Raw genomic sequence first — 17,883 nt, 5'->3', positions numbered from 1 at the left:
CATTTGAGCAGGATATCTGTATCAGTGCTGTGAAGGAGCGTGACATCGAGCAGAAACTCAAGCAAGTAATTGCGGAATGGGACAACAAGACCTTTACCTTTGCCCACTTTAAAACCAGAGGCGAGCTCCTTCTGAGAGGAGACAGTACATCTGAGATCATTACTAACATGGAGGACAGCCTGATGGTGCTTGGTTCCCTTATGAGCAACAGGTGACCCATTAGATCAACAATTAATTTCTGGAAAATTCTACTGTCCGTTAGATTATTTATATTCTATTATTCAAGTGTTATTTACTTATTTCTGTGAAAATTTATGATTTAATAATGAATTGATAAAAAAAAGTTTCACTCATGAATTTGGCAAATTGACCGTGTTGAATTGTGGTATTACATTTTAGATGTATATATGTTGTAATTTATGAAGTACATTGGCATAGGAAAATCAAATGGAATGATTTGGGACAGTTGTTTAGCCTATCCTCTAATGCTCCTGACTTTGTGTCTTATATCTCTGTAGATACAACACACCGTTCAAAGCCCAGATCCAGAAGTGGGTTCAGAACCTCTCCAATACAACAGATATCATTGAGAACTGGATGACTGTACAAAACCTCTGGATTTACCTTGAGGCTGTTTTTGTTGGTGGAGACATAGCCAAACAGCTGCCAAAGGTAATCTTCAGTCTCACTCCCAGACATTGACACTTTTTTGGCCATTTTATTGAAAGTGAAGAAACGATGGGGAAAAGAGTGGGGGAACAGGACATGGTCATAACACATTATGATTTTGAACCCACATGAGCTCAATGTATTTTAAGTTACATTTACTAAGTACTCAATATACAGTAAATATGTTTTATTTTTTTATGTTTAATATTGTTTAGTTTGATGCTTGATAATTAAACATGTTTAGAAGTTGTCTTGAACATTTATTAATACTATTATATAGGCAAGGCAAGTTTATTTATATAGCACATTTCATACACAATGGCAATTCAAAGTGCTTTACATAGAAGAAATAAAAATAATAAAAATAAATAAGAATAATTAAAACAGTTTAGAAAAATAAAATAAAATACAGTACTTTTAAAAATAAAAATAAAAGAATATTATTATAGATCTTTCCTTCAAAGGATTCCCTTAAGACTTAAATCTTTCAACCTTCTTTTAACCTTCAATCTTCTTACGACTTCCATCGATCAACTTTCCTTTAACTTTCTTTTCTCCCTCATTTACTCACACGTTCTTTTCACTTTCTTTAGCACTGCGTTCACATTCTTTCTCAGACGAAAATTTTAATATCGTCATTTAAATACTGTTCTACTTTCAAACCCACATTAATACACGTCACTTTCACATTATCACTTTCTTTTACACCTTCTGAGTGAGCATTTACAGTTACGGGCTAAATGCCCTGCTGACATAGGAGAAATTAAAATAATTAAAAGAAATAAGAATAATTAAAACAGTTTAGAAAAATAAAATAAAATACAGTACAGTACAAACAGTCGGACGAACAGCGGCACAGTGCTCATTCAGTAAATGCACAGCTAAACAGAAGTGTTTTGAGTCTGGATTTGAATGTGACCACTGTAGGAGCACATCTGATCTCTTCTGGAAGCTGGTTTCAGCTGCGGCTATATATGATGTTGTTCAATGTTCAAATGTTCAATGTTCAAAACATTTTTTAGATGAATCTTACAATATGTCCGTTGTGTTACTCACCAAAACATAAAAAAAATTAAATAAATTGGTAACACTTTACAATAAAGTCTAATTTGTTAACAGTTAACTACAGTAGTTCACATGAACGATAAACAATACATATACAAGATTTATTAATCTTAGGTTATGTTCATTTCTACATTTACTAATACATTATTAAAAGATGGTCAACATTAAAATGTTGTCTGTTAACATTAGTTAATGCACGGTGAACTAACATGAACAAACAATGAACGATTAGATATTTAACTAACCTCAACGAAGGTTAATAGATGCTGTAAAAATATACTGTTCATAGTTAGTTCATGTTAACTAATGCATTTTATGAGACCTTATTGTAAAGTGTTACCAAAAATTATAATAATTACATACTAAAAATTTTACTTTTTATTTGTTCTTTACGATTGAAATAATATATCACAACATTGAACTAATTATATAATTTTTGCTTTATGATATGATTTTTAAGACTGAATCTACATTTTATAACCAGTCTTTTGTTTGTTTTGATTAATAACACAGATTTCACAGATGTTTTGTTTTGTCAAATTCCAGATACCACAGATGTTTCTTGTTTCCCTGGAATTAAATATTTAATGTGAAACCTTAACAAATTCAAGTGAAACCTTCTCTTTTAGGAGGCAAAGCGCTTCTCCAACATCGATAAATCGTGGGTGAAAATCATGACTCGAGCTCATGAGATGCCCAATGTAGTCCAGTCGTGTGTGGGAGATGAGACTATGGGTCAGCTGCTGCCTCACTTGCTGGAACAGCTAGAGATGTGTCAAAAATCTCTCACAGGGTACATAACACCTGTTTTTCAGTCTAGTCCTTATATCAGGATTCAGCAGTTTTATAACCAGTTTCTATAGCAAGATGGACCTGGGAACATTGCAGTTCTGTTGTCACAGGTGACGCAACTAGGTTGAGTAAAAAAATAAATAAAAAATCTGTGATAGACAAGTTTGCCAGAGTTTTTGACTCAGTTTTGAAATTATATTTTTAAGTTGCTTATTTTAGTCAGGTTAAAGTGGATCTAATTTATAGTGCTGCTAATTTTAAGCTCGTCTTCTGCTTTACAGGTACCTGGAGAAAAAGCGATTGCTGTTTCCACGTTTCTTCTTTGTTTCGGATCCTGCACTGCTGGAGATTTTGGGCCAAGCATCTGACTCGCACACTATCCAGGCACACCTGCTCAACATCTTTGACAACATCAAATGTGTCCGCTTCCATGAAAAGGTGATCACTATTTTAACCTAGAAAGCCTGCTTTCTTATTCTAAAAACGTCCCTCTTCATGTCTGTCACGCTGGGTTTAGAGAGCACACGCTGAAGAAGATAAGGTTCAGAAAGTCTTTAATAATCCACACAAGTCAACAAGGCAGACACAACCTAAGCATTAACGTGACCAGACAAATGAGAACTGAAAACACAGCAACTTAAATAGTAGTGCAAACAATGGTGATTAATGACGAACAGCAGAACGGAATGACTAGTCATAATCAGTAACCATGACAACTAAAGAGTGGTGGGAAATCTGAACAAAGGAAAACATGAAACTGATGATATGAAAAGTGAAAGTGAAAAACTAACAAAACAATTGTGACAATGTTGTGGTACACATCTCTTTTTTGCTGTGAAATCTATACACATTTTTATAAAGTAAATAAGAATAACTTTTATTAAGTTAGATAAACACTTCTTTGAGCAACTTAGGCTTAGTTGATTATCCATACATAATTTTTTGAGAAACGTACTCGGTTACTAACGTAACCTCGGTTCTCTCTAGAAGAGGGAACGAGTACTTGCGTAAGTATCTTACGCTAGGGGAAAACCTCTTTTCCTCGAGATATTGAAGCCAAAAATTATCCTTAATTTTGCAATAATGTAAAACGCATTGCAGCAGCATGCAGACATGGGCGAGACAGCTCGCGCGCCCATTGGCTGCTCTGCGGCAACTGCACCAGCCTATCGATAGAGGCCCCTCATGACGTCAGAACCAATGAGGGTGCTTCGCGCCCATTACGTCATGTCCCGCCGAAAGCGGGTGGGGCTAGGGCTATAAATACGGCCCAGAGAGGCTGGTTTGGTCAGTTTTTCATCGCTGAAGCGAATCAGAACATTACGCATGCACGGCAAGATACGCAAGTACTCGTTCCCTCTTCTAGAGAGAACCGAGGTTACGTTAGTAACCGAGTACGTTCTCTTACGAGAGGTCTCCCGTACTTGCGTAAGTATCTTACGCTAGGGGAACACAATGTAAAACGCCGTGCGTGCTTGAGACATAACACTAAAGTCCCAAGGGCAGGTGCCCGGGGCTCATACAGTGCCTAATCACAAGGGACTCACAGAGAATCCGGGAAGAGGGGCTAGAATAGCATCATTCCTGTAATATGGAGCTCTGATAAGAGCATGTTATATCAAGTGTTCCACACAGCCAGGGCGAACTCGGCCTGGACTGGTAAATATGGGGGACTTACGCACTGCCCACAGAAGTATACAGACGATCAGTGATCGACGCTCTAGCAGTTTCAGCATCCTGAGCCGATAGCATCGGGCGGGCAATACTGAAAAATTAAACCGAGAGCAACCTAGCTTGTAAAGCGGGAACCTCGAGGTTATAAAACCTTATAAATGTAGACGGGGAGGCCCAGCCTGCCGCCATACAGATATCTTGCAAGGCAATCCCACTGGACCAAGCCCACGACGAGGCCATGCCTCTTGTGGAGTGCGCTTTGACACCTATCGGGCATTGCAGGCCCTTGGATGTGTAAGCTAGCGCTATAGCATGAACTATCCATCTGGATAGACTTTCTTTTGATGCAGCTAGTCCCTTAGAACGTCCGCTGAACAAAACAAAGAGCTGCTCCGTCTGTCTGAAAACAGATGAGCGAGACACATAGGCTCTTAACGCCCTGACCGGGCAAAGGAAGCCTGCGTCCCCTTCCTCTTCAGATACCGGCAGGGCCTACAGGGAGATAACCTGTGCCCTAAACGGTGTATTGAGGGATTTAGGAACATATCCGTGCTTTGGTTTGAGTATGACTCTCGAGTCATTAGGCCCAAACTCCATACACGTCGCGCTCACTGAGAGCGCTTGCAAATCCCCTATGCGCTTCACTGAAGCGAGAGCCAGAAGAAACACTGTTTTGAAAGACAAGAGTTTCAGGTCTATTGACTGTATTGGCTTGAATGGGGCACCTTTCATGGCTTCCAGAACCGTGGAAAGGTCCCAAACGGGAACTGAGGAAGGTCTGGGAGGGTTCAGCCTCTTAGCTCCTGTAAGGAAGCGAATGACCAGATCGTTCCTTTCTAATGACTGGCCAAGCGGTGGTTCAGCGAACGCTGCTATGGCCGCCACATAAACTTTGAGCGTGGATGGGGTTCTGCCCTTATCCAGAAGCTCTTGTAAAAAGGAGAGAACCTCCGGCACCCCACAGCGTGAGGGTGAAGTGTCACTCGCTGTACACCAGCTAGTGAACACAGACCATTTTGAGGAATAGAGCCGCCTAGTAGATGGAGCTCTAGCCTGTGTGATCGTGTTTAACACTCCCGCTGGGAGGTTAACGGGTACCCGTTGATGGCCCACACATGTAGGGACCAAAGCTCCGGGTGAGGATGCCAGATCGAGTCGTTTGCCTGCGAGAGGAGATCCCTCCTCACCGGTATCGGCCATGGGGCGGTACTCGTCAGCTGCATCAGGACTGGAAACCAGACTTGGTTTGTCCAAAAATGGGGCGACGAGTAGCACCGGGCATCCGCTCTCCCTGATTCGCTCTAACACCTGGGGTAGGAGCGTGACAGGGGGAACCGCATAGAGCGGGCAGCGGGGCCACGTGAGCCAGCGCATCCCTGCTCTTGGAGAAAAATTCCTGACAATGAGCGTTCTCTTGAGACGCAAATAGGTCTATTTTCGCTCTGCCAAATGTCCTCCATAGCAGTTTGATTGTCTGTGGGTGTAAAGACCATTCTCCTGCCGGAAGATAGTTTCTGGACAGTCTGTCTGGTCCCACATTCAGATGGCCGGGCACATGCGCTGCCCTGAGCGAGCGCAGATTGTGCTGAGCCCAGACCAGGAGGTGTTCCGTCAGCCTGTGAAGGATTCTGGATCTGATACCTCTTTGGTGATTTATATATGCCACCACTGACATGTTGTCCGAACGGACCAAGACGTGGTGTCTTATCTGGGGACAAAAAACGCCTCAGCACGTTGTCAACTGCCATCATTTCCAGGCAGTTTATATGCAGAAGCTTCTCCCGTTCCGACCACTGGCCGAATAACGGTCTGCCCTCGAGCAGCGCTCCCCATCCCGAGGTTGAGGCATCTGTAGACACCACCTTCACACTCGAGGAAGTCCCCAGGCTTACTCCTGACCGGTACCAGTCGGTCACTGTCCAAGGTTTCAGAGCTGCGACGCATTTCTGATTGACCTTGAGGCGCGCGAGACCGGAGGTCCAAGCTCTGCGCGGCGCGCGCTTTCAACCAATACTGCAGCGGGCGCATGCGAAGCAGACCCAGCTGAAGCACTGAGGATGCTGAAGCCATGAGACCCAGCATCCTTTGAAACTTTTTGAGCGGGACTAAAGCGCCGTGGCGAAAAATCTCTGTCATGCGCTGAATACTTAGTCTGCGCTGCGGCGACAGCTGTGCTGTCATAGACAGCGAGTCCAGATCTGTGCCCAGAAAATATATTTTCTGACTGGGAGACAGCAAACTCTTCGCCCAATTGACTGTGAGACCTAAATTCTCGAGGTGATCGAGTAATATGGTCCTGTGTTCTATGAGCTCCGACTGTGATCTAGCTAGAACCAGCCAATCGTCCAAATAATTCAGCACTCGTATGCCTCGGAGCCTGAGGGGTGCGAGCGCTGCATCCATGCACATCGTGAATGCGCGAGGTGCCAGGGATAGGCCAAATGGCAGGACTGTGTACTGATATGCCTGACCCTCGAAGGCGAATCTCAAAAATCGCCTGTGACGTGACACTATTTGTATTTGAAAATAAGCGTCTTTCAGATCTATCGACATGAACCAGTCCCCTTGGCAAATTTGCGAGAGGATTTTCTTGGTCGTGAGCATTCTGAACCGTCGTTTCAGAAGTGCTTTGTTTAGTCGTCTTAGATCTAGAATGGGTCTGAGACCCCCGTCTTTTTTGGGTACCAGAAAAATATCTGCTGTACATGCCCCCTCCGCTCTGAGCTTGTGATAAGGGTTCTATAGCCCCTTTGCTCAGTAGCTTCGCTATTTTGGCTCGAAGTAGGTGTGCTACTTCCTTTTCACCGTAGTATCGATTCGCGCCGCTTTGCGTTGCGGGCGTCGACCGAACTGTAGCGAATAGCCTCTTTCTATAATCTCTAGCACCCACTTCGAAACCCCGGGTAGCCTTGCCCATGCGTTTGCACGAATGGCTAGGGGTTGAATGCGAAGCGCGCTCTGGTCGGGCTTCAGTGTGCTGCAACATAAGCGTCGCGCTTATGACATTTGAGGCAGGGGCCGCGCTGATAACAGCGGGCAGATTGCCCACGCTCGACTCATCTGCGGTGGTCAACCGAGAGGGGGAGGGCTGGGCGAGTCCCGTAAGACCTGTCATGTCTATGTGTGAATGTGGGCGTGGGATAGCGGGCACATTTACAACACTGAGAGCATTGTCCGCCGGAGCAGAGCGAATGCATGTTGGTTTCGTTTTACAGAAACCTTGAGACATGCAGAACGTAGTGTTTGTGGGCACTGGGCAGTGGGCACGTTTACCACATTTAATGCGCAATCGATCTGGGTCGATTTCATGTGCGCGAGCCCTGTGTGACGGGCTGTGTTTCTGTGTAGGAATGAGCACTGGGCAGTGGGCATTTTGTCTACACTCATGACACCATCGGCCGTGGCCGGAACACCAGAAAATACACTCTTATGGGATTTATCTGGGTAGCTGTAAAAGCGGCGTTTGTGTGCAGGCAAGCGGGCTGTGTCGCCGACTTGTTTACTGCAGAATACACTGGAACAGTCGCATTTACTGGAACTGAACGAGCGAGAAGTTGCCATAGAAACAGAGAGCGTCAACATGCTGGCGTTTGTTTGCAGGCGTGCGTGTATTACAACAGGCTCGTCCACTGCAATATTGACATTTCCAGAGAAATGTGTGAGAATGGAGGTAGATCCAGCCACAGCTGGACTAGGGACACTCTCTTTTCTCCTTTCGCCAGTGACGCACGGAAACCATAGAAACGGTGCTTGGGTGCAGGCGAGCGGGTTGTACAACGCGCTCGTTGGCTGCAAAAATACACATCTGCAGTCGCCTTTTCAGGGAACTGACAGAGCGAGCATTGACGGCATAATTTTATCTGCCGGTAGACCCGGGATCGAACACGGGTCTCTCGCGCGACAGCCTGAGAATCTGCCACTGGGCCACAGGGGAAGACACACAGGATTTTAGTTAGCGCGAGTATTATCAGAGAGCGTCAACATGCTGGCGTTTGTATGCAGGCGTGCATGCGTGCATTACAACAGGCTCGCTCACTGCAGTATTGACATTTCCAGTCGCCTGAACTTCAGAGGGGAATGAGAAATGTATGAGAAATAGAATTCGGCCCGGCCGCAGCGGGACATAAACACTCTTTTCTCCTTTCGCCAGTGACGCACGGAAACCATAGAAACGGTGTTTGGGTGCAGGCGAGCGGGTTGTACAACGCGCTCGTTGGCTGCAAAATGCACATCTGCAGTCGTCTTTCAGGGAACTGACAGAGCGAGGCATTGGAGGCATAATTTATCTGCCGTTAGACCGGGATTCGAACACCGGTCTCTCGTGCGAAAAACCAAAGATTCCGCCACTGAGCCACAGGGGGGAACACAAAGGCTTTCAGATGCACGAGCATATAAGAGCGTCAACATGTTTTCTTCGGCGTTTGCTTGCAGGCGCTGCAATATTTATATTTCCAGTCGCCTGATCAGGGAACTGAGAAATGTGTGAGAAAATTCAGGTCAGTCCAGCTTCGGCGGGACTATAAACCAGGGTGGGAATTATGTAATTTTAGGGGCAAGGCCATTTGGCCTCCACCTTTTCTTTTTTTGGGGGGGCACCAAGGCCATATGACAGGGCACAAAGGCCATTGAGTACAATTCGATGGTTTTCCCATTCAGATTGATACCATAACATCCTAATTTGGAATAAGACATGGATTATGACTTTTTAAAATAATTGTAATTTTTTTTTAATGAGAGAGAGAGAGAGAGAGAGAGAGAGAGAGAGAGAGAGAGAGAGAGAGAGAGAGAGAGAGAGAGAGAGCCATTACATCCAGAAGGTATACACCCTCACACAACAATAGAAACAACATAAATGCCAATAAAAGCATTCAGAAACACCACAAATGCCAATAAAAGCATTCAGAAACAACACAAATGCCAATAAAAGCATTCAAAATAGCATTCTGTCCTCTATATCATGTGAGAATGTGAGTTATTAATTATGATTATCAAAGTTTACATTCAATATAGGCTATAAACAAATTTTGTGTAAACATGTTATAATTTGCCTATATATATATACATACATATATATATATATATATATATATATATAACATAAATTGTAAGAATATGACTAATAGTAAAGACTAGTACTAATAAATAAACATTAGGCCTATGCTAAAGTTATTAAATAGCAATCCCAAACTAGTTTTTGTTAATACAATGTTGGTATGAGCCACTACAGTCATTTAAAAATATAAAAAATAACACAAAGAAAAAATAGTGGCATTTTGGGGTTAATATGGAAAGGACAGTTACCATGGTGAATACACAATATTAACAATAACTGTTAATGAAACATGGAAACTGCTCCTGGTGAATAGAATAGAATGAAAATCATACCTGCATTACTTTTATTTAATGTAATTTACAACGTAACGGCGTTGCATGCTCGTAGTTTCTTTTGCACTTGATCAGTGAGGCGATACAGCGCGCGCGCCGTCGCATTTGCGCGTGCAATTGAAGAGTGTGCGCTACGAGTACAGGATAACGGATGCCAGGTGAGTCCGCAGAGTCACCATAGGCAGTAACTAGCTCGCAGTGAGGGCAGTCGCCGTCAGCGAGCGCGAGAGCTGCGCGTCCTCGGGAAAGGGGCGTCTTGAAAAAGACACCCGGCTCTTTTAGTGCAATGGGAGTGTGTGTCGCGGTGGCGAACACACACATACACAAAACACAGTAGCAGAGAAAAGGATATGTACGCCGGAAGCGTGAGCAGGAACGGCGACTGAAGGCGGCGAGTTGTCGACCGACAGCTTCAGATGCAGACTAATCCCGCTGGGTGCTTGAATCAGACGGCGCGGCTTCCTCTCAGGATCCAGCGATGCGTAGGCCCGCTGAAGAGATGAAAAACTGACCAAACCAGCCTTTCTGGGCCGTATTTATAGCCCTAGCCCCACCCGCTTTCGGCGGGTCATGACGTAATGGGCGCAAAGCACCCTCATTGGTTCTGACGTCATGAGGGGCCTCTATCGATAGGCTGGTGCAGTTGCCGCAGAGCAGCCAATGGGCGCGCGAGCTGTCTCGCCCATGTCTGCATGCTGCTGCAATGCGTTTTACATTATTGCAAAATTAAGGATAATTTTTGGCTTCAATATCTCGAGGAAAAGAGGTTTTCCCCTAGCGTAAGATACTTACGCAAGTACGAGAAACCTCTCGTAAGAGAACATCATGTTAAAATGTGAGTATCAAATATAATCCATCAGGCTTTTTGAGGAATGTTAAGAAAGTATACATTTGCTTGAAAAAAATAACCAACACTGGATTTGCTTTTAGATGTATGATAAGGTTTTGGCGATATCATCACGAGAGAGTGAGACAGTTGAGCTGGAAAGGCCTGTCATAGCAGAGGGCAATGTGGAGGTCTGGCTTAATGCACTACTGAAAGAATCCCAGAGGTCTTTGCACCTTGTCATCCGTCAGGCTGCACTTGCCATTCAAGACTCTGGTTTTGAGTTGATTGAATTTTTGGACTCCTTTCCTGCACAGGTATTCAAAATATTGACAGTGATAAGTAAATAAAAAAAAATTGTATAGTATATTAACCAGACTACTGGTTTCTGTGGTTTAGGTTGGTTTACTAGGAATCCAGATGATCTGGACGAAAGATTCTGAGGATGCTTTGAGCAATGCCAGATATGACCGTAAGATCATGGCTAAAACCAACCATTTTTTTCTTGAGCTCCTCAACAATTTAATTGACATGACCACAAAGGACCTTGGAGCTGTTGAACGGACAAAGTATGAAACCCTAATCACCATTCACGTACACCAGAGGGACATATTTGATGATTTGGTGAGTGCCCGAATATACTCATCCAGTTTATTTACGGTTTGCATGCTATATGCTCATTATTATTCTAATAAAGTCTCAGCATTGTTGATAGTTGCTCATTTGAGTTCTGTATTTTACAATTTTGGAACTTTATTATCTTCAACTTTTAAAGCTCTAGAATAGGCCATTTAGCTAATGCAGACTGCCAAATTAACATTGCAGTCCCTTATGGGGTTATGTCAACTTGCAAGGTTGGATGTTTTGATATCTCATGACTGAATGCCAAATTACTGAGAATGTCACAACCCTCAGTGTACATCCATTTGAGACAACTCCAAAAGATAACCACCCAGCAAAAACTGATATTTTCTGTTCTTCTCACACAGTGTCGTTTGCACATCAAAAGCCCCACAGACTTTGAATGGCTGAAACAATGCCGCTTTTACTTCAACGAGGACACGGATAAGATGATGATCAGCATCACTGATGTGGCTTTCATTTATCAGAATGAGTTTCTAGGCTGCACTGACAGGCTGGTCATCACTCCTCTCACTGACAGGTGCCTCTAGCAATAACAAGCTCGTTTACCTCTATTTTCTCACTGCGGCGCAATTTATGTATAATTACAAATCAGATGTGATTTCTCATAGACCATACAATTATAAATTCTGCTCAGAACAAAATAATACAAAAGCCCAACAAAATGATGAACATAAGAAATTATATTGTGCATAAGGAAAATGAAGATTACGACCATTGTGTTTTTTTGTATGACTCTTTTTATTTACTTTCATGGTAATTAAGCATATGTTCCCCATATTTTAATTACTGTAATGTGTCTGAATGTTTTATAATTGTAATTATTTTAAATGTTGATTCATTTTAGATTATCATTACTAAAAAATATGTATGGAATATGAATGGTACTATCAACAAAAACGCCTCGGTTACGACTGTAACCTCGGTTCCCTGAAGAGGGAACGAGCGTTGCGTCGAAAAGCTGACGCTATGGGAACGCTTTGCGTGATGACGTCTTGAAGCACATGTAAAATCAGTCCAATGGTGTGGCGGAACGTCAGAGGCGGGTGACGTCACGTACCAGGAAGCTATAAAAGCCGGCCCGAAACAGAAAACGAAAGCTTCGTAAAGTCTGAAGTCGCGCTGACAGGCATGAAGGAGATATGGCAAGGCGACGCAACGCTCGTTCCCTCTTCAGGGAACCGAGGTTACAGTCGTAACCGAGGCGTTCCCTTTCAAGGGAACTCCCGTTGCGTCGAAAAGCTGACGCTATGGGAACGTCTATACCAACGCCTCCATAGCTACAAATGTCTGTCATGTGTGTAATCATGTGAGCAGCACTAAGAAGACAAAACATGAGACCCTAGAGTAGAGTCTAAATCCAGAGAGTAGAACCTGACGAAGGTGTGCGGTGAGGACCAGCCTGCCGCATCACAGACGTCCTGTAACGATACTCCTGATATAAGGGCCTTAGAGGCCGCCATACTCCTAGTAGAGAGCGATCGGACAGCCAAAGGAGAAGGCTGTCCAGCCGCCTCATAAGCCAGTGAGATAGTCTCAACCACCCACTTGCTCATCCTTTGCTTAGACACTGGACCTCCCTTGTTAGGGGAGCAAAAGTCACTTTTACGCCACAGTGCAGCTCTGTGGAGATACGCGTCTAACGCCCGAACAGGGCAAAGCAAATTATTCGCCTCCTGGTCCGATTTCGAAAGGGAGGAGGACCTCCAAGTGCCACGAAGGAAACGAGATACCAAGGGGTCTTTCCCCACAGACATTCCACCCAAAGGACTGTGGTAAGCACCTATGGCCGCCACATAGACCTTTAAAGTGGACGGGGTCAGACCTGCAGTGAACCGTTCCTGCAGGAACTCCAGCACTGTACCAATTGGGCAGTGGACTGGGTCCAACCGACGGTCACTACACCAAGAAGTGAATACTCTCCACTTCAGGGCATAAAGTTTCCTCGTGGAGGGAGCTCTGGACTGTAGAATGGTCTCAACAACCTCGGTTGAGAGACCTGACTCTATGAGCTGGGCCCCCTCAGAGGCCAAGCCCACAGGTTCCACAGTTCTGGCCGAGGGTGAAATATCGAGCCCTCTGCCTGGGACAGAAGGTCCCTCCTGACGGGTAACTCCAGAGGATGCCCGTCGAGGAGGGACACAAGATCGGGAAACCCGGTCCCTGCGAACTCTTTCCAGAACTCCCGGGAGCAGAGCAACTGGGGGAAAGGCGTACAGACGTAGCCTCGGCCACGTCTGTACCATAGCATCCAGTCCCAGAGGAGCTGGATGCGTGAAGGAGAACCAAAGTGGACAGTGAGACGTCTCTCGAGACGCAAACAGATCCACTTATAATTTCCATATCAGCTCCACCACCTCGGGGGTGGAGCCACCATTCCCCGGGCCTCGGCCCCTGTCTCGACAGAGTGTCTGCTCCTATATTCTGGACCCCGGGGATGTAGGCTGCCTGAGTGACAGCAACTTCCCCTGGGACCACAAGAGGATATGGCATGCCAGCGCAAACCCCCTTGATATAGGCGACTACCGACGTGTTGTCCGTATGTACTACACATGGTGTCCCCTGAGACCTGTGATAAAGCTCCTCAGAGCCCGGAAGACAGCTAACATCTCTAGGCTATAGAATGCCAGGAACGATGATGGTCTTCCCACAGACCTTGAGATGAGCGACCCACAGGATCGCTCCCCAACCCGTGAGGGAAGCATCCGTCGTTAGCAGTTTGCGACGACAAGGAGCTCCCAGCACTGGGCCCTGGGACAGGAACCAAGGTTTCTTCCACATAACCAAGGCACGTAGGCATCACCGCGTGACCTTGATTGTGCGAAATGGGTTGCCCCTCGGGGAAAAACCCTCTGGTCCTGAGCCACCACTGCAGGGGCCTCATGTGCAGCAGTCCAAAAGGTATCCCGTTGGAAGCTGCTGCCATGAGACCCAACAGTCTCTGGAACTGTTTGACAGTGAGTAGCTGGCCTAGCTTTACACTTCTCACAGCTGCCAGGATGGAATCGAAGCGTGGCGATGACAGGCGCGCCTGCATCGACACTGAATCCCAAACCACGCCTAAAAAAGTGGTCCTCTAAAATGGAGAAAGCACACTCTTCTTGGCGTTCAGCCGTAACCCCAACTCTTTCATATGGGCGAGAACAACATCTCGATGTTGAACCGCCATCTAATGCGACTGAGCTAAAATCAACCAATCGTCGATGTAGTTCGTGATGCGAATACCCCGGAGGCGCAGAGGCGCCAGAGCTGCATCCACGCATTTGGTGAAAGTGCGGGGTGATAAAGCCAGGCCGAATGGAAGAACTCGATATTGGTATGCTTTGCCCCCGAAAGCAAACCTCAGGAACTTCCAATGACACGGACGGATGGAAATATGCGTCCTTGAGGTCTATCGTGACAAACCAGTCCTCGGACCTGATCTGTGGCACGATTTGTCTCAAGGTTAACATTTTGAACTTGAGCTGCATGTACTCGTACAGAACTCGAAGATCTAAAATGGGACGCAATCCCCCGTCCTTTTTTGGAACTATGAAGTACCGGTTGTAAAACCCGGTTTCCCTGTTGGAGGGGGGTACATATTCTATGGCCCCTTTCTCTAACAGAGTGTTTACTTCCTGTTCCATAACCAGAACCTGCTCGGGGCCCACCACTGTGGGCAGGACCCCCATAAACCGCGGTGGGCGTTAATAGAATTGTATCTAATACCCTTTTTCCACGGTCTGCAGGACCCAACGAGAAACATTTGACAGTAGCTTCCACGCTGTCAAAGATTCTACTAGAGGTACCAGTCTCTCGAGACTGGTTTCTGGATTTTGTTGCTGTTGAGTAGTCGGTTCGTCGCCCTGTAACGGCGCACCGGCAGGGAACGACCAAACAGACTGCTCCAGCACCCTCCTCAGAGGGGGCGGGCATCCCGAGGCCACTACGTTTCCGGGTGGACCTTGAGATATGTGCTCGCCGGAGACCGCTGCGCCCTGTAACACCGGAGGCGGCAGGGTTGGCAGAACGGTCCCCTGAGGGCACCGAAGAGAGACGGCACCGTATTTTTCTCCTGCTGTTGAGTAGTCGGTTCGTCGCCCTGTAACGGCGCACCGGCAGGGAACGACCAAACAGACTGCTCTAGCACCCTCCTCAGAGGGGGCGGGCATCCCGAGGCCACTACGTTTCCGGGTGGACCTTGAGATATGTGCTCGCCGGAGACCGCTGCGCCCTGTAACACCAGAGGTGGCAGGGTTGGCAGAACGGTCCCCTGAGGGCACCGAAGAGAGACGGGCACCGTGAAAAGAGGTGTTAACCGCTCCGCTTCGGGGGGACTACCCTCATTTGTCCTGAGCCCTCAGACATCAGGACTTTTTCCCAGCAGCCTTCTTGGCGGTAATAACGGTCCGCAGATCCGTTTTACCCCTCGAAGACTGCTGGGTTTGAGAGCGCCCTCCGTGTCCCCGAGATTTTTGTGGGGGAGCACGAGAGGACACACTCTGTTTTTGAGTGGCACGATGTTCAGCGCTCTTTTTAGAGGAGTGAGGCTGCTCCCGCTCAGCAGCCTCAATGAAAGAACGGCGGGGGAGAAGTTTTTGTAATGCAGCTGCCTGTTTAGCAGCTTCCTGAGATTTAGCTACCGCACTGTTTACTGCATCACCAAATAAACCAACAGTGGAAACCGGAGCATCTAAGAGAACGTGCTTTTCTTTCTCTTTTATATCGCTCAAATTGAGCCACAGATGCCTCTCAGTGGCCACCAGGGCTGCCATAGACCGCCCGATTGATTTAGCGGTCTCCTTGGTGGCCCTGAGAGACAGATCTGTGGCTCTGCGTAGTTCAGCCACTGTGTCAGGACCAATTCCCCCGCCCTCCTCTAAATCCCCCAATAATTCTGCCTGATAGGCTTGCATAATAGACATCGTATGCAGACACGCTGCAGCTTGACAGGCGGCTGCATACGATTTATGAACCAGAGATGATGTGAATTTTACTGGCTTAGAGGGAAGTGAAGGAGCTTTCAGGGAAGATGCCGTTGCTGGAGAGAGATAGCTCGCAAGCGTCTCCTCCACCTTCGGCATCTCCCCATAACCATATTCTTTATATTTGTGAATGGAAGAATAGTGGGATGTTTGTGGTGCATACACTCTGTATGAAACCGGTTTTCCCCACGATTTCGACACCTCGGTGTGGAGATCGGGGAAAAACGGAAGGCTTCTTCGCTGAGGCTGTGTACGAGATGGCAGGAAGCGTTCGTCGAGCTTACTTTTCGAACGAACGTCCTGCCTATCCTCTGGCCACTCAATAGATAGTCTGTCAACTGCTCTAGTAATAACATCGAGCAGTTCCTCAAACGCATGAGACTGAGGTGGCGAATCCTCAGACTCAGCTTCAATACTCACAACATCCAACTCCTCAGAGCTGGACAGTTGCAGTATTGGTGCCTCTATCGGGGGGGAAGAAACCGCAATGCGTGCTTCCACACCCTGATGAGAGGCACTGGATCTGTCAGATTGATGTTGAGATAAGGCAGAGCCCGTCTCAACATCCACTGACAGATCCATTTGCGAACCCCAGGTCTGAGATCGCCGCCGAGCCTCAGCCGCGGCGGGACCCGAGCCCTGGGGAACGCGATCGGGATTGAACCGAGCCAAGCGGGATCGGAGCGTGCGCAATGGAAGCGCGTCGCAATGCACACAGTCACCACCCTCGAGTGCTGACTGGGCATGCTCCTCACCCAAACAAACAACACAAAGAGTGTGAGTATCACCTCCCGTTAAATAACGCGGGCAGGGATGGACACACACTCTAAACTGCTGCTTGCTCGCCATACTGAATATATATATATAATATAGACAGACAACACCAAATAACAAGGACAGATTCAACATAGAGCGCAACTGAAGACTCAGAAAGCTTTCGTTTTCTGTTTCGGGCCGGCTTTTATAGCTTCCTGGTACGTGACGTCACCCGCCTCTGACGTTCCGCCACACCATTGGACTGATTTTACATGTGCTTCAAGACGTCATCACGCAAAGCGTTCCCATAGCGTCAGCTTTTCGACGCAACGGGAGTTCCCTTGAAAGGGAACTGCCATGTATAACAACTTTACAGCTGAAATAATATATTAGTTTATATTAGAATATATAGGCATACACAATATATATTCACTTATATACTTATATTCACCATACACAATATATATATATATATACATGTTTATTACTTTCCATATACACTGCATTTTCCTATTTTGTCTTGCTTTTCCATAAAGATGTCTAAACATACTTGGATACATTAGCATTTGTTTTGATTTAAATAATTAATTAAATAATTTGTATGTACGCTTAATAAAAAAAAATAAAAAAAATGCCAGTAAAAAAAACCCAGTAGATAGTTCATTAGAGATGCATCCTGTGTTATAAATTTTCCGATATTTTTTACTGGACAACACACAAAAATACTGATTAAGAAATAGTTCCTTTGCAGTGCAGATGTTACTTTTTCTTGCCTTAAATCATATCTGCGTGATTTAGTATCATTTTCAATATGTTTCCTAGATGCTACATTACTTTAGCTCAAGCTCTGGGAATGAGCATGGGTGGAGCCCCAGCCGGGCCAGCAGGAACAGGAAAGACGGAAACCACCAAGGACATGGGCCGCTGCCTGGGCAAATATGTGGTGGTATTTAACTGCTCTGACCAGATGGACTTCAGAGGCTTGGGCAGAATATTCAAAGGTACCACACACATGTGTGCTCAATGCACATTATAAAAACAAATGTTACTTTATTGTTGCAAATTAAATGAAAGCATATCCTTGTAATATAACCACAATGACAATACATG

At 45.8% G+C, this 17,883-nt stretch overlaps 1 protein-coding gene across 4 annotated transcripts in view; it reads left to right on the top strand.

The window, feature by feature from the left end:
• The window catches only part of dnah5 (dynein, axonemal, heavy chain 5), a 249,542-nt gene that overhangs the window by 85,686 nt on the left and 145,973 nt on the right, over positions 1 to 17,883 (top strand). For all 4 annotated transcript variants that reach the window (XM_082150214.1, XM_082150212.1, XM_082150215.1 and 1 more), the window contains exons 29-36: positions 12 to 211; positions 519 to 672; positions 2,364 to 2,527; positions 2,808 to 2,964; positions 10,516 to 10,728; positions 10,811 to 11,035; positions 11,401 to 11,573; positions 17,596 to 17,774. In XM_082150214.1, coding sequence (XP_082006340.1) covers positions 12 to 211; positions 519 to 672; positions 2,364 to 2,527; positions 2,808 to 2,964; positions 10,516 to 10,728; positions 10,811 to 11,035; positions 11,401 to 11,573; positions 17,596 to 17,774 — 1,465 coding nt within the window. The remainder of the gene's footprint in view (positions 1 to 11; positions 212 to 518; positions 673 to 2,363; positions 2,528 to 2,807; positions 2,965 to 10,515; positions 10,729 to 10,810; positions 11,036 to 11,400; positions 11,574 to 17,595; positions 17,775 to 17,883) is intronic.

The sequence above is a fragment of the Leuciscus leuciscus genome (assembly GCF_965113295.1).
Source record: "Leuciscus leuciscus genome assembly, chromosome: 20".
Lineage (NCBI taxonomy): Eukaryota > Metazoa > Chordata > Actinopteri > Cypriniformes > Leuciscidae > Leuciscus > Leuciscus leuciscus.
Note: the sequence above shows the minus strand (reverse complement) of the source record. Positions and strands in the feature narration are given on the sequence as shown.